Source organism: Phaseolus vulgaris, chromosome 8 (assembly GCF_051622355.1).
Source record: "Phaseolus vulgaris cultivar YP4 chromosome 8, ASM5162235v1, whole genome shotgun sequence".
Classification (NCBI taxonomy): Eukaryota; Viridiplantae; Streptophyta; class Magnoliopsida; order Fabales; family Fabaceae; genus Phaseolus; species Phaseolus vulgaris.
In genome coordinates, this window is record NC_143505.1 from 189,405 (window position 1) to 216,287 (window position 26,883).

Below are 26,883 nucleotides of genomic sequence, written 5' to 3' on the forward strand. Positions count from 1 at the left end.
TATTCATCTCAACGGTCCTCCACTCTATAAATTAAGAACTTCATTGCGATCTTAAATATACTTAAAACTATAATTTAATTACTCAAATGTATCAAATACAAAAAAAAATATTAAATAAAAATATATTTTGGAATATATATTTAAGAACTAAATTGAGATCAAAATAACAACAATACATAACATAACGTAAGATAACTAAGGAAAATACTAAAGTGATAGAAAAATTATATTTTCAATTTTTTTATTTTCAATAAGGCTAAGTGTGAAGGAAGTTCTTATGGTCTTAAGTGTGAAGGAAGTTCTTATGGTCTTAAGTTCGATGACAAGTTGTTTATGGATCGTTTTTCGACCTCTAAGATATATAAGGTCATGGACTTAATAGGATTGTTGGTAGTTTATGGTCGTCAATCAATCCTATATAGAAGGGTTAGGATTTGTTCCATATATAGAAGATAAGTTTTCATAAATAAAACAGAGTTGTTTTCTATCAACTTGCACAAACATATTATAGAAGGGTTAGGATTTGTTCCATATTATAACTGATGTAATGATATAGAGCAAGTGATAGAAGGGTTAGGATTTGTTCCATATATAGAAGATAAGTTTTCATAAATAAAACAGAGTTGTTTTCTATCAACTTGCACAAACATATTATCCTACCGATGTGCTAGAAAAGAAATGCTCCTGAGTAGGTTTTCAAGGGTGTTCCCTCACCATTTGGGCAAACACCTTGCTCATGGAAACACCAGATAAATCTGCTACACTTCCCATGCTGTATTCCATGGAAGATAATCCATTATCTAAGCTATAAGTTTGGGAAGCCACATCATCAACATGATTGGATCCGTCATCAACATCTTCTAGTCGCAAAGCATATTCCAAGTGCCACAACACATCTCCCATGTTAGGCCGATTGATTCCGTGTTCCGACAAGCATTTTATGGCAATCTCTATGAATATCTGGAGTGACTTTGAGTTCATCTGAGCTGCAACCGCAATGGGAGGATCAATAATTTCATATATTGAGCTTCTCCCCTGCCATTTCATTATCCAATCCACTAGATTCACCTTGTCCCTTGTGAGTGATGGATCAATTGCTGGTCTTCCACATAGTACTTCAAACATCACCACCCCAAAAGAGTAAACATCTGATTTTTCGGTCAACTGTTGCATTATTAAGTATTCTGGATCAAGATACCCAAAGCTGCCTTTCACTGCTGTACTGACATGTGTCTTATCACTCTCTGGACCAGTCTTTGAAAGACCAAAATCGGCAACTTTGGCCGTGAAATTTTCATCAAGCAGGATATTTGCCGTTTTGACATCACGGTGAATTATCGCCTTGGCAGAGCCAGTGTGAAGATAATGTAGTCCTCTGGCTGCTCCTATGCAAATCTCAAGCCTCTGTCTCCAACTTAAGCAAGGTCTCTCTGCATCTGACCCGAACATATACTCCTTCAGGCTCCCTTTTTCCATGTACTCGTAAACAATGATCCTCTCATTTTGCTCGTTACAATACCCAATCAATGATACCAAGTGACGATGACGAAACTGTGATAACATCTCAATTTCAGTCCGAAACTCAGCAAGACCTTGTTGTGATTGGCTTGACCCCCTTTTGATAGCTACTGTTGTTTCATGTTTCAAAACTCCCTTGTAAACCTTCCCGAAACCACCAGCACCAATGATCAAATCTTCACTGAAGTTATTAGTTGCCTCTTGAATCAGTGTAAGAGGTATCCGATACCCAATTTCCGGGTTGTGAAAATTGGCTTTACCAACATAATTGTTATTCACGACTTCGCTTACAGGAAAATGGTCAACTTTTAAATGACCAGTGTGGAGATTGTTTCTTTTTCTTCTTCTTCTTCTTCTTTTTCTTCTACAAAGCATAAGTAAAGCCATAACTGTAGCCGAAAAAACAACCACGGATCCTGTCACCAAACCCACTATGATACCAACTCTTTTCGTCGTACTTGTCTCCGAATCTAGAACCAGACTACCTTTATAGTTGCTCACTTTCATGATCTCCAGCCCATTCAGAATGGCCTCCGGAGAAGATGCTTCACTTATACTGAAAGTACCCACACTAACATTTAACCTTTGGCTGCCACTAATCCTAGTTACGGCATCCATGTAATATGGCGCACCAAATTTATTTGATGTTTGTTTACCAAGATCGAGTGTAGAAACAAGCCAAGAGTTAATATAAACGTTGAAGAGAGTGTTTGGAGGTAGACTCACAATGTCACAAAAATGAAAGCGAACCAGATAATCAAAGCCGGGATCAACATTAAAAAGCCATGTCACATTAGCATTTGTTCGGGGATCTGAACCCGTTCTCAATCTAGTCACGGTCCCGTATACCTTGGACGGGGCAATATCTAGAGTAATGTTTGTTTCTGTAAAATTAACTGCTGTGACATTGGACACAAAATCCACGAGATTACTGTGTATAAGGTATCTATCATCCGAGACCCATAGACGCCACAAAGTATCATTAAGAGGAGACACAGTTTGATTACCCATATTCACCCTAGCAGCAGTCTCCAGTGCCTTATTCCACAGATCTTTATCATCCACATGAGGGCTCACAATGCTAACACGCTCAGGAACAACATGGTCAGGGATGGATAAAACTTCTATGGCGTTGATGAAGGCAAATGAACCAAAAGAAGGGGTAAAGGTTAGCACGAGGTGGCTTTCGGTTATGTTTAAAGAGAATTCTTTTAGCAAAGAGCCACTGTATATTTGAAAATCATTGAGCAGTGTGATGCCATGAGCAGAAGCAGAGAATTTTGCAGTGCTCATATTGTAAGTTCCAAAATTGAAAGGGGAGAAATACAAGCGAATCCAGTGCCTTCCTTGTTTTTTGATTGGGAATGTGTATTGAGAAACACTCCTAAAGATTCGAGAAGTCTGGTATAGTTGTGAATCAAAAGATGAGGGAATATGGGTGGAGTTTGCCTTAGCCAAAATAAGCTCTGAAGTTGAAAGTAAGTGAGCAGAGGAGTTATCTGCTTGAAATAATCGTGCCCCCACCTCAGTATTTTTGGGGGATCCACAGTCTATCAGGATGTTGTCATCAAGAACGTCTCCCGAAGACACCCGTATCAACCACAGAATAGATGAAACCCAAACAATGAATTTGTAAATGCAAATATCCATTCTTATTCTGGAGTAGAAGGAATAACTTTGTCTAATGACAACAGCTACAGAAGTTGGTATTATGAGCATAAAGTAATGATTCTGTAGGAGTAATTACCGTAAAAAAATTGCAAAGTTGAGAGGGACAACAAATACTTACATCAAGTTATGCAATAACTGAAGAGTGAAAGAACTTAGATAGTAGAGATGGATAAGAATAGTACATGCAACAGAAGCGCATTCACATGTCCAGGATCCTTATACTTTTCTTCAACACTCCAATACGCAGAAACAGATATTGTTTCTTTCTAAGAAAGCAAGTATTTCAGTTTCTCTCATGTAGAAATATGACTGCTTAGAAAATGGATTCCGAAGGGTTTGAAGTAGGAGACCAGGAGCACAAATTACTGTTAAGACCAGCAAGAATGCAAAAATATAATCTAACAGAGACTAATGCATGTCATGTTTGAAAATTTCTAGGAATTATTGGGTAGGAAAACAACAAAATGACGTATAACAATTAACAACTAATGAGTTAAAAGACAAAGTGGGTTTAGTTGTTGGAACAATATCATGAAGACAGCTAATAGTTAGCAGCTGTTATAATATATCGGGTTCAAACAATCATCATTTTATATGGTATTTTGAAATTTAAAAGATATAGAAGATTCCTTCAATGCTTCCCACGGTCAGGATAAATGTCTCTATGACTCTACCAGTCTCAGTCTCAGACAAAAGGTGCAAAATTTTGTTGTTGTCGGGTAGGACGTAGTGTGTTCACGCGTTTTCCAGCATAGCCAAACGGGCATACATCGTCCACTGCATTGATATAAACCGTAGCCAAACGACGTAGTGTGTTAACTTGTTCATATAATTTGTATCTAAAATGAGTCTTAATTTTTATAAACCAAATTTAACCCCAAAACCTAGTCATCTTGCACCCACAAATATACATTATTAATTTTTAATATTATTATTACGATCTCAAAACTGTCAGGATAGATCAATATTTAGAATTTGGAAACTCTATCATGATTTTATTTCTAAAAATATATTAAAAAATAAATAAATAAGTATATTTAAATTATCCCTCAACTAAACTCTAAGAAAATTTTAAATGATTGGGCGTAACAGAATAATTATATTCTTAATTAATATAAATTTGAAAATATTTCTATGAATTAAAAATAATTTGTCCACATCTTTGGTTCTCTTTAATATTTTTTTTTATCTAAACACCTATGGTAATAAGAGCAAGAACAATATTATTGGGAGTATAGTTAAATCTCTTCTTGTCAAGATGAAGTTGGATAACTCTTGAGGTGACTATCAAATGACTTCTTTGCAAACAGTGATTCACAGTGTTGATTGATCACAAAGAAAGGAATGTTCTGACACTCAAGTTTCGGTAAGAACAAAAGAATATTTTTAGTGAAGATAATATAATGAGTATGAAAAGATCTCCCTTACTCCTGATGGTGTATTTACATGTTTTTATTAACTTACAGTTAATGTTGTACTGAATAGTGTCTTTAACAGACATAAGTGAATCTTATAATATCATTAAGTGTTTAAACATTACATTAATTGAGCGATAATTGGATTGAATGACTTAACTGTGCAAATTAAGATAATAAAGTGAGATAAATCTACAAAGCATCACAGATATCTTAGCTAATTTAGAGAGAGATTATGCTGGAAAGCAAATACAGACCCTTTGATAACTCGTCTCCCGTCCATTTTATTCTATTATGGACCATGTCCAAATGCTAATTTATACCAGAACGACTCATAGCTCTCAGTCTTGAACCAAAGAGGTGAGAAGACTTACAAAACCTATTTTGGAGAATTGTCTTTCTTCCAAAACCAGCCATGTTAAAACCATTTTGCTTTCAACACTACGAAAATAGTAAGTGATATAAACACCTTTGTAACAAACAAAATTCATATCATAGTGTGAATTGATCTTTGTAAATTCAAAAATATAATTTATATACTCGAATATATTTATTTATCATCAATTTTAATTATAATAAACTGTACATAGCAAAAGTAATTATTTATTATAGTTTTTAATAATGTAAAAAACTTTTATCCTTTGCAATACAAAGACTAAAATATTAGTCGATAAAAAAAATCATCTAATCAATGACAGTCAATGTCCCACAAACATGATTAGTTTATAAACAAATGCTATGGAAGAAATTCATGGCAAGACAAAAAAAATAAATGACATACTCTATCACTGGGCTCCAAAGACATCTCATCATCTTCAAAGACACAGCTAAAGATTCCAAGAAATGTTACACATTTGAATTTGTTGCGAACATTGGTGGAGCTTACGGATATTTCCAAATTAAATTCAGGTCTTATCACAGTATTAAATAACTGAATTACCGAGGAAGTGTCAAGTAAAATGAAGGGCATCTAACATTGTGAAATCCACCAAATAAGTGAACACCAGTCTGATGATTTTGTCACTGACTTCTGCATTAAAAACTTCTCTATCAACCATATATATACGGAGATAAGAGCATTTTAATGTTCAAGTTCATTAAAATTCAAATAAAATTATGAATAATAAGTAAGGTGCCTGAATTTCAAGACATCTTCAAGCAACTATTGTTGCTCAAACCATAAATGCAAAGGGCACAAAGTAAAATGGAAATACACATAAAAAGAAAGGTAAGGTCAAATGGCATGGAATATTCAAACATTACCGGACACTGAAAATAACTCTTGTATTTAAGTGTTGTCAAATAATATGACCAGAACAAAACCAATTTAAGAGTCAACAACTACCATACAATAATTCCTCTAGTGAAATTTCTCCTGTAGCAAACTTTAATAGGCTCCAAAATGTAGATAGGAATTCGATCCGCATGACTAGTAACCTAGATTCTTCCAATTCAATCCACAGGTCATTTTTTCTTTTTGTTTCTTCTTTTCTTTACCTGGGTTGACTACGGGAAAAAAACAACACAATCTCCAAGAATAGGAAAAATGGTGTTACTTTGCAGAGTTGGAGATTATGGAAAGTAAACATTACATATATTTGTCACAAGGAGTGCTTTCCCTTCCATGGACTAGCCAAACTTTTTAGTAAGAAATTATAAAAAAAAAAACCACCAAAGAAGTGGATATATGTGAAAGCAAAGAGCAAACAACCATTCTACCTCCGCAACACCTTGCAAATTTCCCTCGTATATACTACAAATGACCATAAGGAAAGCCCTGCTGAAATGTAAAGCAAGACAACACCAGATCCTACCAAAATGGCAGGTCCTCCACGACTGAAAAAGGATGCAACCACATATGTTAAACAGGGACGGGATCAACAGTTTTTCTTTCGATTGCAAATAAAAGAGTTTCCATGAAATGCAAAGAAAAAAAATACCTGCAGTCCCGGGTAGCAAGGAGGATAATTAACGCCACCATCTGTGTGGCTGTTTTCCATTTCCCCAGATTATTAACTGCAACAACCTGTTAACTTTTGCTTAATTGTACAAGCTCATAACTTCGGATGTAGAGCACACAATTGACTCAAGTGAACAGGAAATAAAACAAACCTCTAGAAGCTTGCTACCCTGGGAAGCAGCCCATTCCCTGAGTGCCGACATGGTTATCTATTTGCATGTTACAAGAAGAAATTGTAAAACATTTGTTCTCAATTCACTGAGTATAGCAGAAAAGGTATGATGACTTGAAAGGAAAATTAAATGGAAAATGAAAAGGAAAACAGACGAACTATATAAAACTAGAATCGTATATAAACAAATATGGCTGCATACATGCAAGCTAACATGCACAAACAACGGATCTAGAATAATTACCCCTCCATCTATGATAAGCAATAACCCCCGAATGTAAGAGTGATATCTGGACTATTCATGATTACGACTCTTAATTATCCTGAACTCAGGTCTGTGGTCTATATATGTGTTGCAATTCTACATCCGAGCAAAAAACAGTCATACTAACTTTCCTTGATAGGTGAAATGGGAGTACATATACACATAGAGTCATACTGCAGTTCACATTCACTTCTATTCTCACGTTGAAGAATGGATCTGATAGTCAGACACAGGTTTGGTGGCTTTTGGATAAGGATTTAAACCATCAACACAAATATTAAAGATGCTTTGCACACTACATAAACAATATGGTGCACATTATCAGAACATCATTGATTCTGTCCTCCGGAGGTTCAGGTAGTCTCAATGGTCATACCATGAGAGTTGGAGCACAACAACCATAAGTGAACCCAAATTTACAGACTCAGAATTATGCTATTGATAAATAAAACAATGGATTTTCCAGATATTCATGCAGAGAATTTAACCAAACCTATGTTTTAGCGCATTCTAGTGTGAATAAATAGCCATTAATAATTCAGATTCCATGGAAAGTAGTATAAACCGGTTTGAAGCTAATTTAATAACAAAGAATTACATTATACACTAAACAAGATAGAATAAGTTAAGGAAATACAAAAGAATGAAGATGCATAAGTTCCATTGCTTGAAAGGTTCCACGAGTAATAAAATCCTAGAAATTGCAGATACGAGACATATGTATGCATTACCTCTCTACCAATTATGGTGATTGAAGGAATAATCAATAGCCATGGAAATTGTCCAAACACAGCAACTTCCAAAGGTCTAGTACATAATAAGACCAATGTGGCAGAAACCATGAGCTGCATGCAGTTTCAGTAAAAATTAAATTCACATATTGCTGAGAGAAACTACTAGCTAAAGAAAGTTACCTTATCAGCTACTGGATCTAAAAAGGCACCAAATGTAGATTTCATTTTCATCTGCATAGCAAGTAAGAGACTTTGTGTTAATAAATAAGTTAAGTTGAAAACCGGAAATGCTTCCAACGTTAAGTGTACCAAAAGGGAAGAGAGAGAGAGAGAAAGTATAAAAAATTAAGAGTAGGTACCTTACGAGCAATATAACCATCAAGCCAATCTGTAACTGCTGCAGCGGTGAAGATACCTGTAGTAGCAACTGTTCCTCGCCAACCATCCATGAAGAAGGCTAAGCAAAATACAAGGGAAAACATTTGATTTGATCACATCAAATAAGTACACAATACAGAATTGTAACAAGAGAATCTAGACGATGGAAGCAGGTGAAATTTGGGAAAGAAATTAGGAAGAAAGAAATTGAATTGCATGATTCGAGATAGGCAAAAATTAAATTATAACAAGTAAAAGAGAAAACGAAACGTACTGGCAACAAGAAGAGGTATAGAGGCGACACGGCCAAGAGTCAAAATGGTGGGCAGAGTAAGGAATTTGGAATTGGCAATGGCAGGCATTGAAGTACGATCATTCTTAGATATGGACAATTCACGGATATTCATCTCGGCAACCATGTTTTTCTGTGATACCGACCCGCACCGACAACCCAACTAACCCGATTTCGCACTCACAATAACAGACAGAGTGCAGGCGCTGCGCAGGTGAAAGGCGCAGGTAGTATTGGCTCCCAAAACCAAACCCTTGTGATTTTGTTTTCACAAATAACTGCGAGCATTTCTAATTTCTAACTCTAGGGATCTTTGTTCATCACTTGTGGAATCTCACTATGTTCGGTTACATGTCCTTTTTTATGCCTTTCCTAATACTTTTATGCATTTTTTAAATATATTCTCACTTACATTTTAAGTCATCTAAATTTCGTCCAATTTTCTCTATTATTTTTAAATACTTTATATCTATACCTATGTATAATAATAATTCAACTATTTAATATGTTTTAAGACTATCTAAATATCACCATATTTAAATTTAATTCCTTAAAAGAATTTTTAATTTATAAATCTTATATTTTTTCTGTTTTTTAATTTTAATCTTTAACTAAAATTGTTTAACACTAATCCGAAGATAACACAAATAAAAAAATATTTTAAAAACAAGATAATTAAATTTATTTGCAGAAACGTAGTTTAATTAATTAATGCAATTAATTGTTTTGGAAGAAGAATATTTTTATTTTTAATTATTAATATAATATAAAAAATAATTTGACATTAATTTTCTTAAATAATCATTACTTTTTTTCACAAAAAAAAAAATTACAGTGTCGTTACATATATTATTGTATTTTACATTACATTAATTATAATTTTATGCGTCTAGAATGATCACTAACAAGATGCATTTAAAATAGTTTGAAAATATATTATTTTTAGGAATAAAAAATATTAATTTAACATTACATTTAATAAGCGATTTTAAATTATAAAATGTGTTTAATAATTTAATTAATTTTTTTTAAAGATATTGTTTGTGATATATTAAAAAAATCATATTACCAGAAAACAAAATTTTAATTTTAATTTCAAAATTAATATTTTAAAATTAAATTATAAGTTTTGCAAGTAAATTATATATTTTTTAATAAAATGTAATTTCATAAGTAAAATATATGAATACAGAAGTAAGAATAATTTTAAATCAATAAAAATTATGTGTAATTATATTCCTTTTACAATATTTTGTGAAAAAAAAATGAGTAGTTGTTTCCAAAAAATAATATAAGCCTTATTGTTCGCAATATATAAAAATTAAAAATGAATGATAGTATATATGTAAGTTTTTATTTTAAAAAATAATAAATGCAGTGCTTGACTCGCATGCCTAAAAATAATTTAAAACTATGTTAGTATTTTATTACTTTAATTATCATAATTAATACTTTTCATTTTTAACATCAAAGTTAGTTACATTAGTTAGAATAAGGACTTAAAAGGAAAAATACTAAAAGGATTGGCAAAATCTAAAAGTAACAAATATTTTTATAAACTAAAATAAAAGAATAAAGGTCATATTTAGAAGAATTAAAAATATAAATTGATTTGTTGTGTTGGGTATAGGGAGGAGTGTAATGTTATGTAGTGTGGTGAGGAGAAAGGAGAAAGGAGAAAGGAGAAAGGAAGTAGTAGGAGGTCCATATGAGATGATGGGAAGGCCCTATTGAAGAGATGAATGGCGAATGTTGAGAATGGGCTAGGTAGAACATGGGACCAGACCCAATTAAGAATGATATAACAGAAAAGACGAAGAAAGGGGTTTATTGCCCGTGATTACGTTACGTTTTTCCTTTTAACGAGCAGCATAGCATTTGTCATATATAAGCTAAGGTATAATAGGTAGAACCTAGCTAGGTGCATAATGAATGAGCAGCAGCAGCAGCCAAGTAATGGAAAAGGTGAATGGGAGAAATGAGGTTATTTGTCTTTGACCAACTCAACTAATGGATCCATTTGTTCCTTTTCTCCATACTCCCTTCCCATCTATCTCTTTCTATCTGTACAACAATGCACTGCTGCCTCCTGCCACTGTCACCACGACCTCTATCCATAGATTCCCCACTGTTCTATAAAAGAAAAAGATTCCTTTGTTTTCTCAGACTCCAGCTATGCCTATGAGACACACCCACAGTCCTTTTGGACCTCCCTTCATCTGCATTCTGCACCCAACCTCCACTTTCTCTATCATATCATGCATTCTAATTCAATTCAGAATCTTTCCCACCACTAATAATAATTAATAAATCAAACAAAACAAATGCACTAACTAATTCTCTTCTTCTCCTCTTTTATTCCTGTCAAATAAAGAAAAATGAAGAAAGTTTTTAAGGAAATAAATATGAAATATGTGTGCTTGAAATGCTTAGTAAAGAAATATTATGCATGAATAAAGAAAAATACATCTTTGAGGTGGACAAATGTTGTCTTTCTTGGATTGGTTACAAAGCTCCAAAGGAGTTCAAGTTGATGAAGTAAAGATAAGGACTATTGCATAGTTTTTAGAGAAGAATTGTAAAAAAATTAGCATCTTGGTCACACCTTTGAATGAAATCATTAAGGAAAAATGTTCTTTTCCAATAGGGTCAAAGCCAATAAATTTTTCTTAAAATTAAAAGAATAATTTATCAATGTATATAACGGGGAATCAGATTTATTATTCTACATATTTACAATGAACTTTATAGCCTTAGATCCTTACAAACTTTGGAATCATTAAAAAAAATTTGTGCAAAATATTGAATAGATACAACAATAAAGAGAAAAAAAAACACATAATTTTACATGTAGATAAAACAAGTCTCATATATACATAAAAAAATAATAAATGTTGATGATACAACCAATGTGACTATTATGTCACTATCACGCTCTACTATAAACAAATCACTCAAATATAAGGAATAAAAAAGAGTATAAAGTTAGTCATAATTAAAAAATAGGAACCTAATTAACTAATAAAACATTAATACTTTTTGTTTACTAGACCATCTATTCTACTAGACATTCTACACTTCTAAATCATATATCACAAGAGAGAGTTCACGATATCATCTAACAAACTCCACATTAACCTGCAATCTTTATCATCAACACTACTCTTAACAATTAAAAAGTTCAGCAAGTACCGCCAATGCATGAACTTGCCCTTAGCAATTGTCTACGTAAACATAATAAAATATCTCTCTTTTTGTATACCTTATTCACTTCAACCCTCTCTTGAATCCAAATAAAATTATATCTAATGTCATTGATTTTGGTTCATTCATGTTGAATATGTTTATTAGCTAACACAATTTGTTAAACTAACACAAAATATAACAGTCTTATGCTATTAAAATCTAAGCTCATTCATCATAATATTCAAACCAAATATTCTCCTTAGTTTTTTTTTTCCAATGTCACACATACTTCATTTTAGTGGTTTACAAGGTTATTGTAGTTTAGAGAAGAACCTTTCCACTAAACAAAGGTTCGTCAATCATGAATGTATAACCAATAACAAATTGTTTAACTTTCAAATTTATAGTATAATTAGAATAAGAAAATCCAATAAGAGTGCATTAAATCATCCTTGAAGATGAGATCAATGTCCTTCACTCCCTTGAGGTAGTTGATAGGTTCCTTCCTAAGATTATTTATATAACTAATCATCAATTGATTGGATGTTTCATGTTTGGTTGTATGCATACCATTGCATGCATTACACTACTTATTGTACATGGATAAGGAACACAGGTCTTGCACTCCTTTTCTAAATCAATTCGAGTAGAATTGAACATAGAAAGACATATGGACATTATCAAATAGGTGTTTATAACTTTAGAATCTTCCATCTTGAATCATCCAATCACCTTTTTGAATGTACTTCCTTTAACATAAAAAGATGATGAGAATCAACTTTGGGGCTAAAGAAGATAATTTTGGATCATTCTTACCTCTTAGCCAAAAAGTCACATCATTTAAAAGTTGAAGTTAAAACTTAAATCTTAAACTCTAAACAATTTATCAAATGTTGTGATTGACTCTATTAATATTATCTTAGCAAACTTGAAGTTAAAACATTATAAAAATTATTAATATATTTGTTTATTTCTAGTTTCAATTAAAATGTTTAATATATTTTATTTTTTATATTTATTATTTATAATATATTGTATTGTAAATAGTGGAAAATATACAAATAATAAAAAATCGAAAAATAAACTACATCATGAGCAAGATTAAATATTATTAATAAAAAATTATTGTTTTATATTTTTTAAAATAATTTAATGTTTAATGTACTTTTTATTTAAATTTAAAATATTTGGACGTTGGTTGAAGTTAAACTTTATTTTTTGAATACTTGAATATATTTAGTAATTATATTTTAATTGGTAAGAAGCTTTATTTTTGTAGTTTGCAAATCCATCCTAGGGTACAAATTTTGCAGTTTGCAGAGAAATGTGATTTATTTAAAATATGAACTACTTAGAGAATAATATGACGAATACCTCAAACCTCTCCTGAAAAAGGATAAATGTTGGAAAAATGTAAAAGACGAAAATATTATGGAAATAGTCACGCACTCACCCAATAATGTATGTAGCTGGCAATATATGATTCAACAACAAAAAATAGAATCTAATTATACGCATTACCCCACCTATATGTAAGCATGCGTGGATGGAAAAACTAAAGTATAATGGTTTCAAATATCCATTTTAATAATCGATAATGGATTGAGCTTAAAATTATTTTTTATTGAGATCAATTTGTCAAAAACTTATTGGAAAATAATTAATATTATTTGGAATAAAAGAAAACGTTTTTTATATAATAAAACAATGAAAACATGTTGAAAAAAAATCATAAGTTATAAATTTGTAAATTCAAAACGGTTTATTTTAAAAATATAAATTTCACAGTCAAATTCCCAAATATTTATGTTTAATATAATAAAAATTTATTTTAAGTTGTTCCAAACATGCTATAAATATATAATAATGGATTATCATGTGATGTTTTACAAGATCATAAGATTTTGACATGATAAAGTAGAATGAAAAATTTACATTGGAAGTTATTTATGTGTTTATATACATGAAATAAACTTACCCGTGATGAAATTATGAAAAATGATGTAAAATGGTGTTATGTGGCAAGCATTGTTGAATATGGTGTTGTTAATTTGGCAGTGGGGGAATCATTGAAACACACCCACTCACGACTCAGCCACATTCTCCAAACCTCCTTATGTTAATTTATTTTCCTATTTTTTATTCAGAGAGTTCTGTCAAACACGCCGAAGCAGTTGACCAGAACCAACCCATACTTTACCAAAAACTCAACTTTAAACTATGCCACCCTCATAAACGGCAACTTTCATCTAACGTCTACCTTATAAATCACATTCAACAATAACCCATAATCATGTGTTTTAATTTAAATCCTACCCTGCTTATACGCCGAGAATATCGAATTATGAGTGTATAGTAAACACTTTCTTTATTAGGTCAATTCATACCATTTTTGAATTTCTCTACTCTCTACCCTCTCCGTCTCTTTTTTCTTCCAATAATTCTTTTTTTATTCACCAAAAAGAATGTTTTAAACTCCCTTCAAACTAAGTGCACGTGTTAAGCATAAACGTTATTTTTAATCAATATTCTGACTTTTTCTTTCATTTTTTACTTTGCTTTTTTAACACCCACGCCTTTTTCTTCACTCTCGAGTTAACCTGTTAGCATAAATTAATATTTATACAGAGACAAAACTTATTCAAGATTATTTTCTCTCTCTTCTCTCCACTTCAACACTTACTCAACCTTAACTAAATCTCATATTTCACTCGTTTATCTTAAAATGGGTTATTTTTTTAAATATTAAATGAAATAAATCGTTCCCTTTAAAATATTTGAACTGTGTTGTAGTTAAATATGTATATTATAGTGTCATTTGACTATACAAGAGACAGAAGCATGCATATGATATTAATAAATAAAAAATGAAATAATGGCACTAAGTAACTACAGGGGACCTAGACGGTAAAACACAAAATCAACAAGAGACAATGCATCGATTTAATTTTTTTAAAGTAATATATGAAAAGGCACGAACGCTACACGTCGCAATCATTACAAATATTATTCTTTCGTTCTTCTAAAACTGACCTTACTGCCAGCACTGTAGATATTGACCGAATATATGTCATTTTATTTATTGAGGACCGAGAAAAAACACAAAATGTTAAATTAATAACAGTAATTAATAATAATAATAAAAAAATGAAAACCTATGGTGAAGATCGAAGTGCGAGGAAGAAGGGTGTCTTAGATGAAAAGATTGAAAATTTGATCCTAAAAATAATAAACAAAAAAGAGAAAGAACTATAGTTTCACACTAACAGTAGGAAAGAAAAGGAGAAAAAAAAAACACAAGGAGAAGGAGGGGGGGAAGGGTGGAATTGAGAAAAAAAAGAGAAGTGGAAATCATGGTGAGCCATTTTCGGATCGATCGAAGTGGAGGAGTTGACCACTACATTTTGGGCAGTCTTCAACCTGCTTGGGCACCATGAAATACATGAGACAGCCCTTGCACCCAGCCACCACCAAAACATTCTGTTTCTCTACCGAACCCTGATAGTTCTCTTTGGATGAAGAAGGGCATGACTCTGATGAAGACTCTTCGCTGTCGTACCAGCTCTCTTCTTCCGATTCACAATCCCTACTAACACCATACTCTGCCACTTCTCCTCTTCTTGGATCCTCCTTTGCTTTCATTCCGTTCCTCCAGTTAATGTAATAAATTTCCCCCGTCTGTTGCATATATACACACACCACTCATCAATCACACATTCACACCCACAACCTTCTTTTCACTAAATATAACAAATTCAAAACAAACCAACCCACGGAAATACAAAACGAAAATAATAACACGCCCCTCTTACCCGGATCACAATTACATATAGCTAGGATCAAACAGATATATTAAAGGAAAATCATACTTTTTCCCCTGGTCCTTCTCTTCTGCAAGCTAGCTAACTAGAGAGAGAACATATATACATGTGTGTGCATATATATACACACACCTTGTATACGTATTCCCAAATTAAATTCCCCAATAACAGAAAAGAAGCAATAAATGCTGTCTATGACTTGAGGGTGGTCTAACTCGGAAAAGTTGCATCTTGCTTCCCTAATAGAGAAAAAAAAGGAAATGAAAAACAAAATTCTTTTTCTAGGGTTTTGGGGTAAGCATGTGCAGAACTGTCGTGTTGGAAAGAAGGGCATGGGATACACAACAACGTACACAGGCTCCAACCCGTGAGCGAATGTGAAGTGGAAAGGGAAGAGGGAGAGGCAAGATCCAGTTTCATGCAGGGAGAATAGGTTTTATATATGATTTGTTAGAAGAGAAGAGAAGAGAAGAGGGAAGATTAGATAAAAGAAAATAATAATAAACGGGGAGGAGGGGGAAAAGGAGAAAAAGGAAAGGGGATTGAACCTTTAAATCTAGGCATTGTTCCCAGTGATAAGGGAGTGAGATGTGAGAGTTGAGCTCTAAGGTGGTGTCGGAGTTAGAGATACGATGATTATTATCCTGGTCCGGGACATGGTCTGAGGTGGATGAGATTCCTAAGCCTGGTGCTACTGCTGCATCTGCGGCTGACTCGTCTTCCCTCCTGCTCTGGTGGTTATCGTTGTTTAAAGAACAGTTTTGAAGAGACCTCTCTAAGGAAGCAGTGATCGCCTCCATGTTTTTGGATTGGAGCTGTCATTGTTGGCAACAACAATTAATGGAAAGCACAACACAACACAACACAAAGGTAGCCACCACCATATAAATATATATATATATAAATTAATTAATTTGTTATCTGATCGGATAAGATGCGCCGTTATTACCTGCGACTAGGAAGCTCGGCAGCGAGCGAGCGAGCCAGCCGGCAAAATCAAATGAACAGCTAGCTAGCTGCACCAAAACTAGTTGTACTGAACAACGCACATACCCCCCACAGAGAGATTTTGGAAGCAATACAAATGAGAACTAACTGGCTACGGAGGGAGGCTTTAGATATTGACATTGTTGTTCATTTAAGGGTAGAAATACATACATCTCACACGCTCTCCCTCTGCGCGTGTCCAACCCTCATCTTCAGGATGTGGGGTAGCAGCTGTCAGCTCCAGGGAACCACTGTGGGTTGCATTTTGTCTCGCTTCGCTGCTTTCGCTGCAAACTTCACGCGCTTTTCCACCACCCTTTATTCCCCTCACTCACTCTATTCAACTACCCTAATACCTCCAATAACATTACATTTTTATTTATTTATTCTATTTCTTATACTAACAATTCTATCACCAAACCTCAAACCTCATCTTTGCTCTACAAATTTTGCTTTAATATAATTAACTACATCATCACCACAACGAAAAAAATTACCCATCACAGACTTGAGGGGATTGGGAATCATTGAGATTATCCAAGAACTGAACATAACAATAATAAAATAAAATAAAGTGGAAGTAGAATCGTGGTTACCCAAAAGAATGCCGGGACTTTCTCCAGACCGTTTATAGTCTTTGTTAGTTGTTTCTTCGATAAAACATACAATAACTTAAATATATTTTAATCCTATAATATTTTCCTTCTTTTATTTTGATTTTATTTAATTTATGTATTTGAACAAACATACAAATGCTTATCATTTTTAAGAGTTAAAAACAATCATAAAACTCTTTTTAAATATCCTTCTTTATATCCCAAAGTATAATTAAACTCATTTTCTTAATAAATATACAGGCATTCCACACAACATTACAACTTCTATATATATATTAAACGAGTTTTAATATATTCTTAATTTTTGTATGAATTAGATGAAAAAAGTAACAAAAAATGATTGTCTTTTAAATTTTATCTTTAATCTTTATTATACATGTATAATGCTTAAAATTTTAATAGAAAAAATAGAACAATTTTAAACAGGCGGTGTGAGATTTCCTAGCACTACCTCCTCAGATATATCTGCCAAAATAAGGCCAACATACACTATCAGTAAGATGAGTTATAGAGTTTGTATTAAATTGTATTTTAAAATTAATTAGCATCAAGCAAAGTATTGTATATGATAATGTGTAATTAAATAATATATAAAATAGCATAGAAATGTTAATTGCTTGAGAAAAAAATAATGAATTTTGATATTTTGTTATGGCATTGTTTTTTAGAAAATGAAGAAATAAAAAAGAAATGAAATATGTAAAAAGAAAGAGAAAGAGAAAGAGAATTTTGGGGGTGTGAGTGAGAATAAGAAAGTGGAAGAGTGGGACGCACAGAAACGGACAGGAGCATGGCCGAATGTATCGGGGCTGCTGCTGCTGTGGCTGTGGCTGTGGCTGGTGGCAACTAATAGGTAAACTTGAGAAACACAGAACAGAACAAGAAAAGGAGAGTGAGTGAGTGAGAGAGAAAATACACGGGACAATTAGGATAGGATTAAAGGGTTGATAAAGTAATTTTAAAGGAAAGGAAAAAAGAAAAAAAGAAAAATGATTGGAGCCGTTGGATTAGTGAGAAAATGCTAATGCGTAGCGTAGAGGCCCAATGCACATCCGTCTGCACTTATTCTGTTTGTGGAATCTGTTCTGAACTCTTGCGGGTCATCTGACAACAAAGCCTCTGTAATGCCCCCACTCTTCTTTCTCTCACTCCATTCCCGGGATCATACCATTCCCCTTCTCTTTCTCACTTCCTTCCAACTATATTTTCTTCTCTCCAACTATGCCCTTTCACAATTACTCTTTTCCCTTTCTTTCTTTCTTTATTAACAATCTCTTTCAATCTTCATAAATACAGAACCCTAGTGAACTTTAGTTTTATTTAACATTAATGCCTTTAGTGTTTCTCTTTATATGAAGAAATTAGTTTCTACTTCATTTTGCACCCGTGAAGGTTGCATTAATGATAAACCTATTAGTTTGATAGATCAAACATAATTTTGAGCATGTATATTAGGCCCAACGGAATTAAAATTATATGGAGTCGGAGAAAGAAAAGTCTTGGAGAACAATATGTGAGGAATCTCGTTTAAGACTGGTTAAGAGTAACCCAACTCCTATTATGTAACCCATTTTTTGTTTGGTTGTTCAACTTTTTTTGGTGTTAATTAAAGTAGAGATAATGGTCCGGTCCAACTACGAGATGCTACATAATTTGTGGTAGCAAGAAAATGTAATTTACACATATTTAGACTTTTTTTTTTATCAAGAAACAAGCCCTCTATTACCAATACTTAAGAATTGAATTGCTATTGTGAAACTCATATCAAATCGGTTAGTCCTTTAATTTCGACTTGGTGATTACGTTGGTCTTAAAACTAAATAATGGATTTTAATTTGATCCAGTCAAGAAGAAAGATAATCTAAGCTACAGAATTAAGTTTTCCAGAAATAAAGGAATTTTTAGCTAAATTGTTATCTATTATCTTCACTCTTACGTTTTTCATATATTTTTTTCTATCTTATTCTATATCTGATTTTGCTTGTAGCCTTTTTTTTTATTAAACATTATCCTGTCATTTAAACTCATTTTCGATATGACATGATCGGTATCTGATTTATCTATGTTATAATTGGGTTCGACCCTTGATACCAAATAATCATTGATTTAATTTGAGCTGTAAAATGTAAATTCTATTCATCTTTGATTTGATTTTTTTTTTAATTTTAAATTTTTAGTGTGTGTATATATATATTTCCTTTCAATTTTTGTTGTAGTTGTGGTGTTTTAGTTTTTATTTATTATGAATTAATGTTTTTCTTAATAATTTTATTTTAAATATTGTTAATTATTTTAGTACGCTAACGTTTTAAATTCTAAAAATCGCGTGAATTTTATTTTTAAAATAAGATTGTAATTTTATAATATGTGTAACTTTTTTGTCAGAAACAGGTCTCCTTTTATTATCTATCTATATATAGATAGAAAGTTTTTCTTAGATAAAGTTTAGCATTTTTCATCACCATATAAACAGTTTTCGATCGAGGTTAACAAAAGAAGAGTGTTATCTAGAAAGAAGAAGAAAAAAAAGCAATTTCTTGGTATTTTCCTCTTCTATGTTGTGTATGAGAATTTGTGTTGCGCTGAATTTTCATTTGACGGGAATAAGCGGTAGAAGAGTTGAACAGGATTAAGTTATGAGAAGAATAATCTACCACTCTAATATGAATGACTGACTGCTGTTTATTTTATATAATTAAAATTTAAATTAAATAAATGTTTTTAAATATATTATATATTATGTTTAGAATTTTAAATAAATAGTATTTAAATATAAGAATTGTATTTTATAAGTGATAAATAACTATACCATAACATAATGTTATTTTTTACTATGTATTATAATTTTGGTTATTCTTTAACTTTTCAGCTGTGATTTTTATTATTCTATTTTTCTCAATCTTAGTTTCCATGTTTTTAAAAATTCATAATTTTAATTTAACGTTTAATCTTACATACATTTAAATGTTTTAATTCTTTAGTTAATTAAATTGATTTTATAATAAATTAAGTAAATATGTTGATTTTAAGATTCATTGGATAAAATAAAAATATAAGTAAAATAAAATTAAAGATTTGATCAAAATTATAACTTTCTCCAAATTGTGAAAACTTAAACTACGAAAAAAACTCGACATTATAAATCAGGAATTAAAAAAATACTCACTAAATTAATTTTAATTGTTGATAACTTAAATTAAAGACAGAAAAACAAATTTATAAAAGATTAAAAAAGACTTAAAAACGCGTGCATTATCGTTGAATATAATAGTTACGTTATTTGAATATATAAAATATAATATTTGTCCTTTTGGCGTGGCCAGCAGATGTTTTGGTGTAGGAAGGAAGAGGAAGAAAGAAGTTTGGAATAATCGCCTTATTATTTTTTATTCATTTATCTATATTAATTAATTGTTATATTAATTATTATTTTTGTAGAAAAAATACACAGACGTAATTGTTTAAAAAAGAAGAAGTTTTAAGTTTAAGTGAAGATTAGAAAATGAATTTATAAATTGAGAAAATGTTAATTGTAATTGCAAATGTGAATCGATGTGATGCGCAATGACATGTGCGTTTCAGTTATAAATGAATAATGAAAGAGGTGAAAAATTGTATTAGGGAAAAGGTAGGAGAAAAGGATGGAGAAAAAGGATGAAGTGGTGGTTGGTGTGCCGGTGTATGACGGTGGCGAAAACCAATACCAGAGAGGGGTGATCCCTCCGAACGCGGTGGTCGGAGATCCCAAGGGCATCCCCATCTACCAGACCATTTACAGGGACACTCCTGCTCCGTTCAACTGTCCTTACTGTGGTACCACCGCTCTCACTACCGTCAGGTATGAAATTCTGTTCAATTTCCAATAAAATCAAATCAGTTATCTATTATCCGATCAAATTCCCCTTCAAATATTTGTTTTTCACTTTCAGATTACATTCACTTCACTACCAATTACTTAATTTGGGATTTCTTAATTTGGGTTTTAGGGTTTTAACGATTGTCTTACTTTTGTTGATTCCTAATATTAAGAATTCTTTACATACATCACTACGTGTTCTGAAACTTTGCCGCCAAAAACAGATCCAAGCTCAGTTTGGCTGCATTTGTTGGATGCTTGATGCCCATGATGGTTGGAGTTTGCTTTCTTTGCCCTTCAATGGATTGCCTTTGGCATAAATATCACTACTGTCCTAAATGTCAAGAAAAGGTACCTCTAATGGACTCTCTGTCTGTCTGTGACCTTAACATCATCAATCGATACCATTCATTCTTCCAAATGTCTTTGCAACTCAATGTCTTTATTGCTAATGTTCATTTGTAGGTTGCTGACTTTGAGAAATCAGATCCCTGTGTTGTCATGGATCCACCACACTGGACTCAGGAGAGCTTTGCATTGTCTGGGTAGGATGGTAATTCTGTTTCTGCCATTTGCGATTGCATTCTCTGCAAGTTGTAACGTCGTAATCATATCTTAAGAATTAGTTGTTACATGAGCATTGGACAAAAATGAATACTTGTTACTTACCGTTCTTGAGTTTCATCGAAAATTGAATTACTTGTACATCTTTTGTTGCACAGCTATGATAATAAACGCATGTTTTGTTAATATTATACTTCAAGGAGAATTTCTGGCTTCCTGGATCTGCATGCTTTGTTTTCTCCAATTTAAGAAAATAGTTGAATTGAGTTGTTTGGTGATGAAGAGATTCTTCCGATGAAGAGATTCAACCGCATACTTATACTAAAGCGGTGACTCTGTTATGTGACAATTCAACCGTTCATGTTCTTTTGTATACCTAAAAGCAGTTTATATCTCATTAACTACTATTAAATACCAGGCTATAAAATATTCCATTTGTTCGTTTAATATAGTTATACAGCAACAAAATAGCTAAAAGTTATGACATTTATGGTCATTAAGAAAAGAATAAACGATTTTTTTTCTTGAAAAACTATTTCTCTGCTATAATAGACAACTTTGATTTCACAGCCCTTTGTTTCAAATACTTGTGTTTTGGCAATAGTATAATGAAACAAGCACAACTGCTATTGGAGGTACCTCAAGTTTAAAACGTTTTTCAAATGATAGCCTAATTTCATGCAGCAGTTATAGCATTACCTTTGGTTATTGAGCAAAGCCTTGTGAAGTGGGCCATTGCATCTTGCTCTCCCTAGGACAAAGATAAAAAATCTAGCACCTTGGGCCCTTCCTAGTGGACTTATCCCTACTAACCCCTATAAATACAACACAAGTTTAGCCGGAAGGATCATCGAATAACTCTCTGCCTTATATACTCAACTTTTAAGTCAAAATAACACCTCAGGTCAATTTTCACATTATACTCAAAATAATTTACCAACTTTTATTAATTTAATCAAATCAATAGTATACACTACCAAAAGTTATGATGATCGGACATTCCTCTTAAATGGTGTGTCTGTGTCTGATACTGACACTTGTAAGATACGTATCGCTGAAGTGTCTAATTCAAAAAATATTTGTTGGATTTTTGACACAATTTAAAAAATATATATATTATTTTTTTAAAAAACTCAAATTTATGTATAAATTTTTATTATAATTATAAAAATAAGGAATAAATCTTGTTGAACTAGTCAAGGAAACATTTTTCTGCTAAAAAAAACTGAAAAATACTTGTGTACATCAATCTTTATTATCAAATTATATAATTAATAATTATATAATATATAAATTTATGTTCTCATATTTTATATTTTAAAGTATATGTATCTCTATGTGTCCATATCTTGTATTTTAAAATATATGTATCTCTCTGTCCATATCCATTGATCTATCGTATCAGTGTCCATGTCCATATTTATGCTACATAAATAGCAAACATTCTACTTAATAAGTATATTATCTCATCATTAGACAAAAATCACTTTACTTTCCATTCGAATAACTCAGAAAACAATCATTCACTCTCCACACTCCTAAACAAACAAATTAGTGTGAACTATTTTTCCTTTTAATAAATAAAAATTTCTCAACTGCTTTTCCTTTTTATATTTAAAGTTTCCCTAACGGAGTGACTCGTAAGATTCATATATTCTTGTCTTCATCCTTCACTGAGAAAATAATGAAAATATGAATAATTGCCTTTTGTTTTTATAAATTCACAACAATAACTTTTTTTTTTTCATTCAGTGCGTACAATTTGAGGCTTTGGTAATGGAATCTCAATTAATGTAGTGATAGCTGTGTACCGGCAACAAAGTATGGTGGGTTGTTATTTACACCCACCTTTTTTTATACTTTTCACACCCTTTATATTTTTTTAATACATTGTTAACACCTAAAACATTATTTTATTAACACTCCTTTATCTAAGAAAACCTTTCTCGTTCCCTCCCACCTTTTTTCTTAGTTACTCACACTTACATATCTTTATGGCCAATCAATTGTTTATTTTCTTTTTATTCATCTCTCATTGGTATCTCTTTGACATTTATATTTTGTTCTCTTTAGTGGTATTTCGCAACTTATTTCTTTCCATATTTCCAATTCAATAGAAATTAGCGTTTGTGGTACATAACAAAGCTATTTTTTTTTATTATATATGATAAAAACTGGTTTCTATTATGAATAGATGACTTTTATACATAATCACATGTAGTTAATTTTATGTGATGCAAATATGACATGACATGTAGATAATGTAATAGATATATACTTATGGGATTTCTTCCAAGGAAGCTACTTAGGAACTAATAAAGAGGTTCTCTCCCATGTCCTCTACACACGTAAATTCAGTGAAATTAGTGAGTTTGTGAATGTGAAAAATAGGGAAAACAAAATAAGAGATGGTTGAATATTGTTTTAATTAAGTTTACAAATTTTTTGTAAATATTGTATAATAATAGATGTTCAGATAGTTTTGTTCATTTAGATGATCAGATTATAACTCTTGTGTCTAATAGATCCCAAGAAACACAATAACTGTCTTTCTTAGGTTAGTATATATAATATTAACATGTAATGTAAAAGAGATGGGGAAGAAAGAGATATACATAACATTTTATATTGATTCGTTTGTTGCAATTGACTACATCCAGTTTTCAATTGATAGACTGAGTTCAACTAAGTAGACTAATGTTATGAAGTGCATTTTAAGTATTATTTGGGCTTGTAGCCACTCATGAATAATCCCTTGAGTATTCCTTCCATAAGTCACTCATAGCTTAACAAGTATTATTTCAGCTAATCACTCATAACTAATCTTGTTGAGTATTATTTTCCAAGCTACTTCTAGCTTAACGAGTATTATTTATACTTCCAACCACTATTGGTTAACCCGGTTGAATATTCTTTTTCAAGTCACTCCTAACTTAACAAGTATTCATTCGAGTCACGGTCACTCTTGACTAACCCTATTAAAGAGTCTTATTTCTTAAGTTACTCATGACTCGACCAAGTATTATTTACCAAGTTACTTATGGCTTAACAAGTATTGTTTATCAAACAACCACTTATAGTTAAGGTAAAAAAGTTAAGTGTTTTTATGATTAGCAAATCATTGGATCTAGTAAGTAGGCAAGATTGTGTCTTATGACGAATAAAGCTTTGTCTTTTAGTTCAAATCATTGTATTTGTTTTCTAGGAAGGGATTGTGTCTTTCAATGTATACAATAGGTAAGCATTTTTTCCTAATTTATTGGATGAACACTCACAGTGTCTTCCATGAATCTCGAGACTGTTCCAAAATGTTTACAATTAGATACCTTGGTAGCTAATAGCTAATTAGATACCAATTTAAAAACTAGTTTATAAATTTTATCAATAATATAAATTACTTTAGAAACTAATAATTGTTGTAGTTTCTAAAATAATATCTAATTTAATCAATTTTGTAACTAATTATTTGTTGCCTCTAAAATTGATTTCTATTTAATGATTTTCTTGTAGTGATAACATATATTACTTTAATAGAAAGAGTATTTAGGAGTTTAAGAGACTTCCAAATAGAAGCTAAAATATAGTCATATTTATGAGATAAAATACATTTGAATGATAATAACAATATATTTATGAGATAAAATACATGTGAATGGTAATAATAAAGTAATCGAACTCATTTAAGTTTATGAAGAAGTTAGTCCTAAATCTATACATGTTATTTAAAATCTACTTTGAAGTAATCATAAAATAAAACAAAATTCTTATGTTCATATATGTATGGACGTTAAATTTAAAGAATGTATTTGAGTGATTAGATGGTTTTTGTTTTAATTTGTATATTTTAAAAATGCTTTATAAATTTAAATGAAAATGGTCCAAATTAATTTATGAAAAAGGATGAACTAGTCTTTGGTCCGCAGGAGATTGCACAGAGTGAATCTCTTTTATTTGTCAACAAATTTGAAATTCAATATCTATGAGAGCACATGATGATATTAAAATGCCTAAATTGCACAGGCTTTGATAAGGAAGAAAAAGTTGGTTTGAGAAAAGTGTTGGATTGAATTTGATTTGAAGGAAGGCATGGCGGGAATAGGGTCCTAAACACAGACAGGATCACAATCACAGATTAAAGATTTGAATAAATATTACATCCTTTTCCCTTCCTAAGACGTCAAAAGACAACTGTAAAATGTGAGTGGTGGGGCACAATATTACATCTTTCTACATGTGGTGGTCAATGGTCAAAGATGGTCAAAGAACCAATATAATCTCTTTTACACGTGAGGTGTTGATTATACACTCAACAATAATTATGCTATGGAAAGCTTTTCTCCCTTTGGAGAGAAGAAAGAGAAATGATATAGAGAGGGCTTTTTGTTTTGTACAGTAATGCTTATGGTGAGTGTGTGTGTGTGAGAGAGGGAAAAGGAGTTAACGTGGATAATGAGAGAGAGAAAGAGACAGTGATGTGGTCTAAGTCTGAACTCTCCAACTCACTTCTTTTAATGAGGAGATCATGGCATTATCTGTCTAAGATCACACAAAGGGACTCTTTTATGCTCCCACTATCAAAAAAGAAGACACAAAGTACAGTAACTTGAAAGAGAACAAACCAACATCAACATGCATCATTCATGCTGTCAACCAATTCAACCCATTCACCCCTCCCAAGTCAAAACTATGCTCTTGGACTTGGACCCATTAACATACATTAAAAGACGAGTATTTCATTTGCATTTGCCTTTGCCTTTGCCTTTGCCTTTCACATGGAATGCCAAAGCCCAAACTACCATCAATAATCTTTCTATTCACTTTCTTCATTCCTAGCTAGTAGTGCCTTACTTTTACGTGTAATTTAACATCATGGTTGACTAATCAAAAACCAATTTAACTTTATCATCTTTATCATTTATTACTTACAGTTTTCAAATAGCACTATTATTATTCCTTTGTGCTTTGTGCCAAGATAATTTTTTCTAGTAAAAGAAAGCAGAATGAACAATTATTCTCCTTCTTTGAAATCACACCATTCATCACCGAATCTAAAGTATAAAATTATTCTTTTTGTTTTCAAATACAAGCAGACAAGAGGAAGAATAACAATTTAGTTTAATATGCTGAAACATTCTTTGTATTGCTACTGCTATACCCTTAAACTCTATTATTTTAGCATAAATAATTAATCTACATCCTCTTTGATACCTTTACCGTATTTTTTAATCCTTTTTCTCGTATACATGCATTCCAGAAATTCTCCTTTAAAGTTGCAAAAAAAAATCTCACTTTTAAATGCACATAAACATTTTCCTTATTAAAAGTTCAAATAGTGTTTATAATTTCAAGAATAACAATTTTAATCATACAATTATATATATAAAGAGATAAAATTGAATAATTAATATCGTGATAACGAAAAAAAATAGTCGTTATATATATAGTTA

The 26,883-nt window shown here is 31.7% G+C and overlaps 4 protein-coding genes across 9 annotated transcripts; 1 reads left to right on the forward strand and 3 right to left on the reverse strand.

Annotated features, from left to right (window-relative positions):
* Positions 1 to 562: 562 nt before the first annotated feature.
* Positions 563 to 3,748, reverse strand: LOC137824028 (putative receptor-like protein kinase At2g39360). The gene has a single exon (XM_090293964.1). The coding sequence runs from the start codon at positions 3,235 to 3,237 to the stop codon at positions 697 to 699; it is 2,541 nt and encodes an 846-aa protein (XP_090150090.1). The 5' UTR covers positions 3,238 to 3,748; the 3' UTR covers positions 563 to 696.
* Positions 3,749 to 5,267: 1,519 nt separating this feature from the next.
* On the reverse strand, positions 5,268 to 8,770 carry LOC137824029 (CDP-diacylglycerol--glycerol-3-phosphate 3-phosphatidyltransferase 1, chloroplastic/mitochondrial). Of its 6 annotated transcripts, none has more exons than XR_016514884.1 (8): positions 8,388 to 8,758; positions 8,095 to 8,192; positions 7,916 to 7,966; positions 7,733 to 7,846; positions 6,717 to 6,773; positions 6,545 to 6,620; positions 6,324 to 6,440; positions 5,268 to 5,634 (listed from the first exon to the last, which is right to left on the reverse strand). XR_016514884.1 is itself a non-coding variant. In XM_068629450.1 (8 exons), the coding sequence occupies exons 1-8, from the start codon at positions 8,530 to 8,532 to the stop codon at positions 5,625 to 5,627; spliced, it is 678 nt and encodes a 225-aa protein (XP_068485551.1). In that variant the 5' UTR covers positions 8,533 to 8,770; the 3' UTR covers positions 5,268 to 5,624. The 6 variants fall into 6 exon arrangements, 5 of the variants coding, with proteins under 5 accessions (XP_068485551.1, XP_068485553.1, XP_090150092.1 ...); XM_068629450.1 differs by having other exon boundaries at positions 6,545 to 6,630; positions 8,388 to 8,770; XM_068629452.1 differs by lacking the exon at positions 6,324 to 6,440 and having other exon boundaries at positions 6,545 to 6,630; positions 8,388 to 8,770.
* Positions 8,771 to 14,764: 5,994 nt separating this feature from the next.
* LOC137825849 (protein CURLY FLAG LEAF 2) lies at positions 14,765 to 16,527 on the reverse strand. Its single transcript, XM_068631634.1, has 3 exons — positions 16,362 to 16,527; positions 15,961 to 16,227; positions 14,765 to 15,269 (listed from the first exon to the last, which is right to left on the reverse strand). Exons 2-3 carry the CDS (start codon positions 16,210 to 16,212, stop codon positions 14,943 to 14,945), a joined length of 579 nt encoding a protein of 192 aa, XP_068487735.1. The 5' UTR covers positions 16,213 to 16,227; positions 16,362 to 16,527; the 3' UTR covers positions 14,765 to 14,942.
* A 3,790-nt stretch (positions 16,528 to 20,317) lies between these two features.
* Positions 20,318 to 21,657, forward strand: GILP (GSH-induced LITAF domain protein). The gene is made up of 3 exons (XM_068631911.2): positions 20,318 to 20,854; positions 21,097 to 21,223; positions 21,338 to 21,657. Exons 1-3 carry the CDS (start codon positions 20,658 to 20,660, stop codon positions 21,419 to 21,421), a joined length of 408 nt encoding a protein of 135 aa, XP_068488012.1. The 5' UTR covers positions 20,318 to 20,657; the 3' UTR covers positions 21,422 to 21,657.
* The last annotated feature ends 5,226 nt before the right edge of the window (positions 21,658 to 26,883 follow it).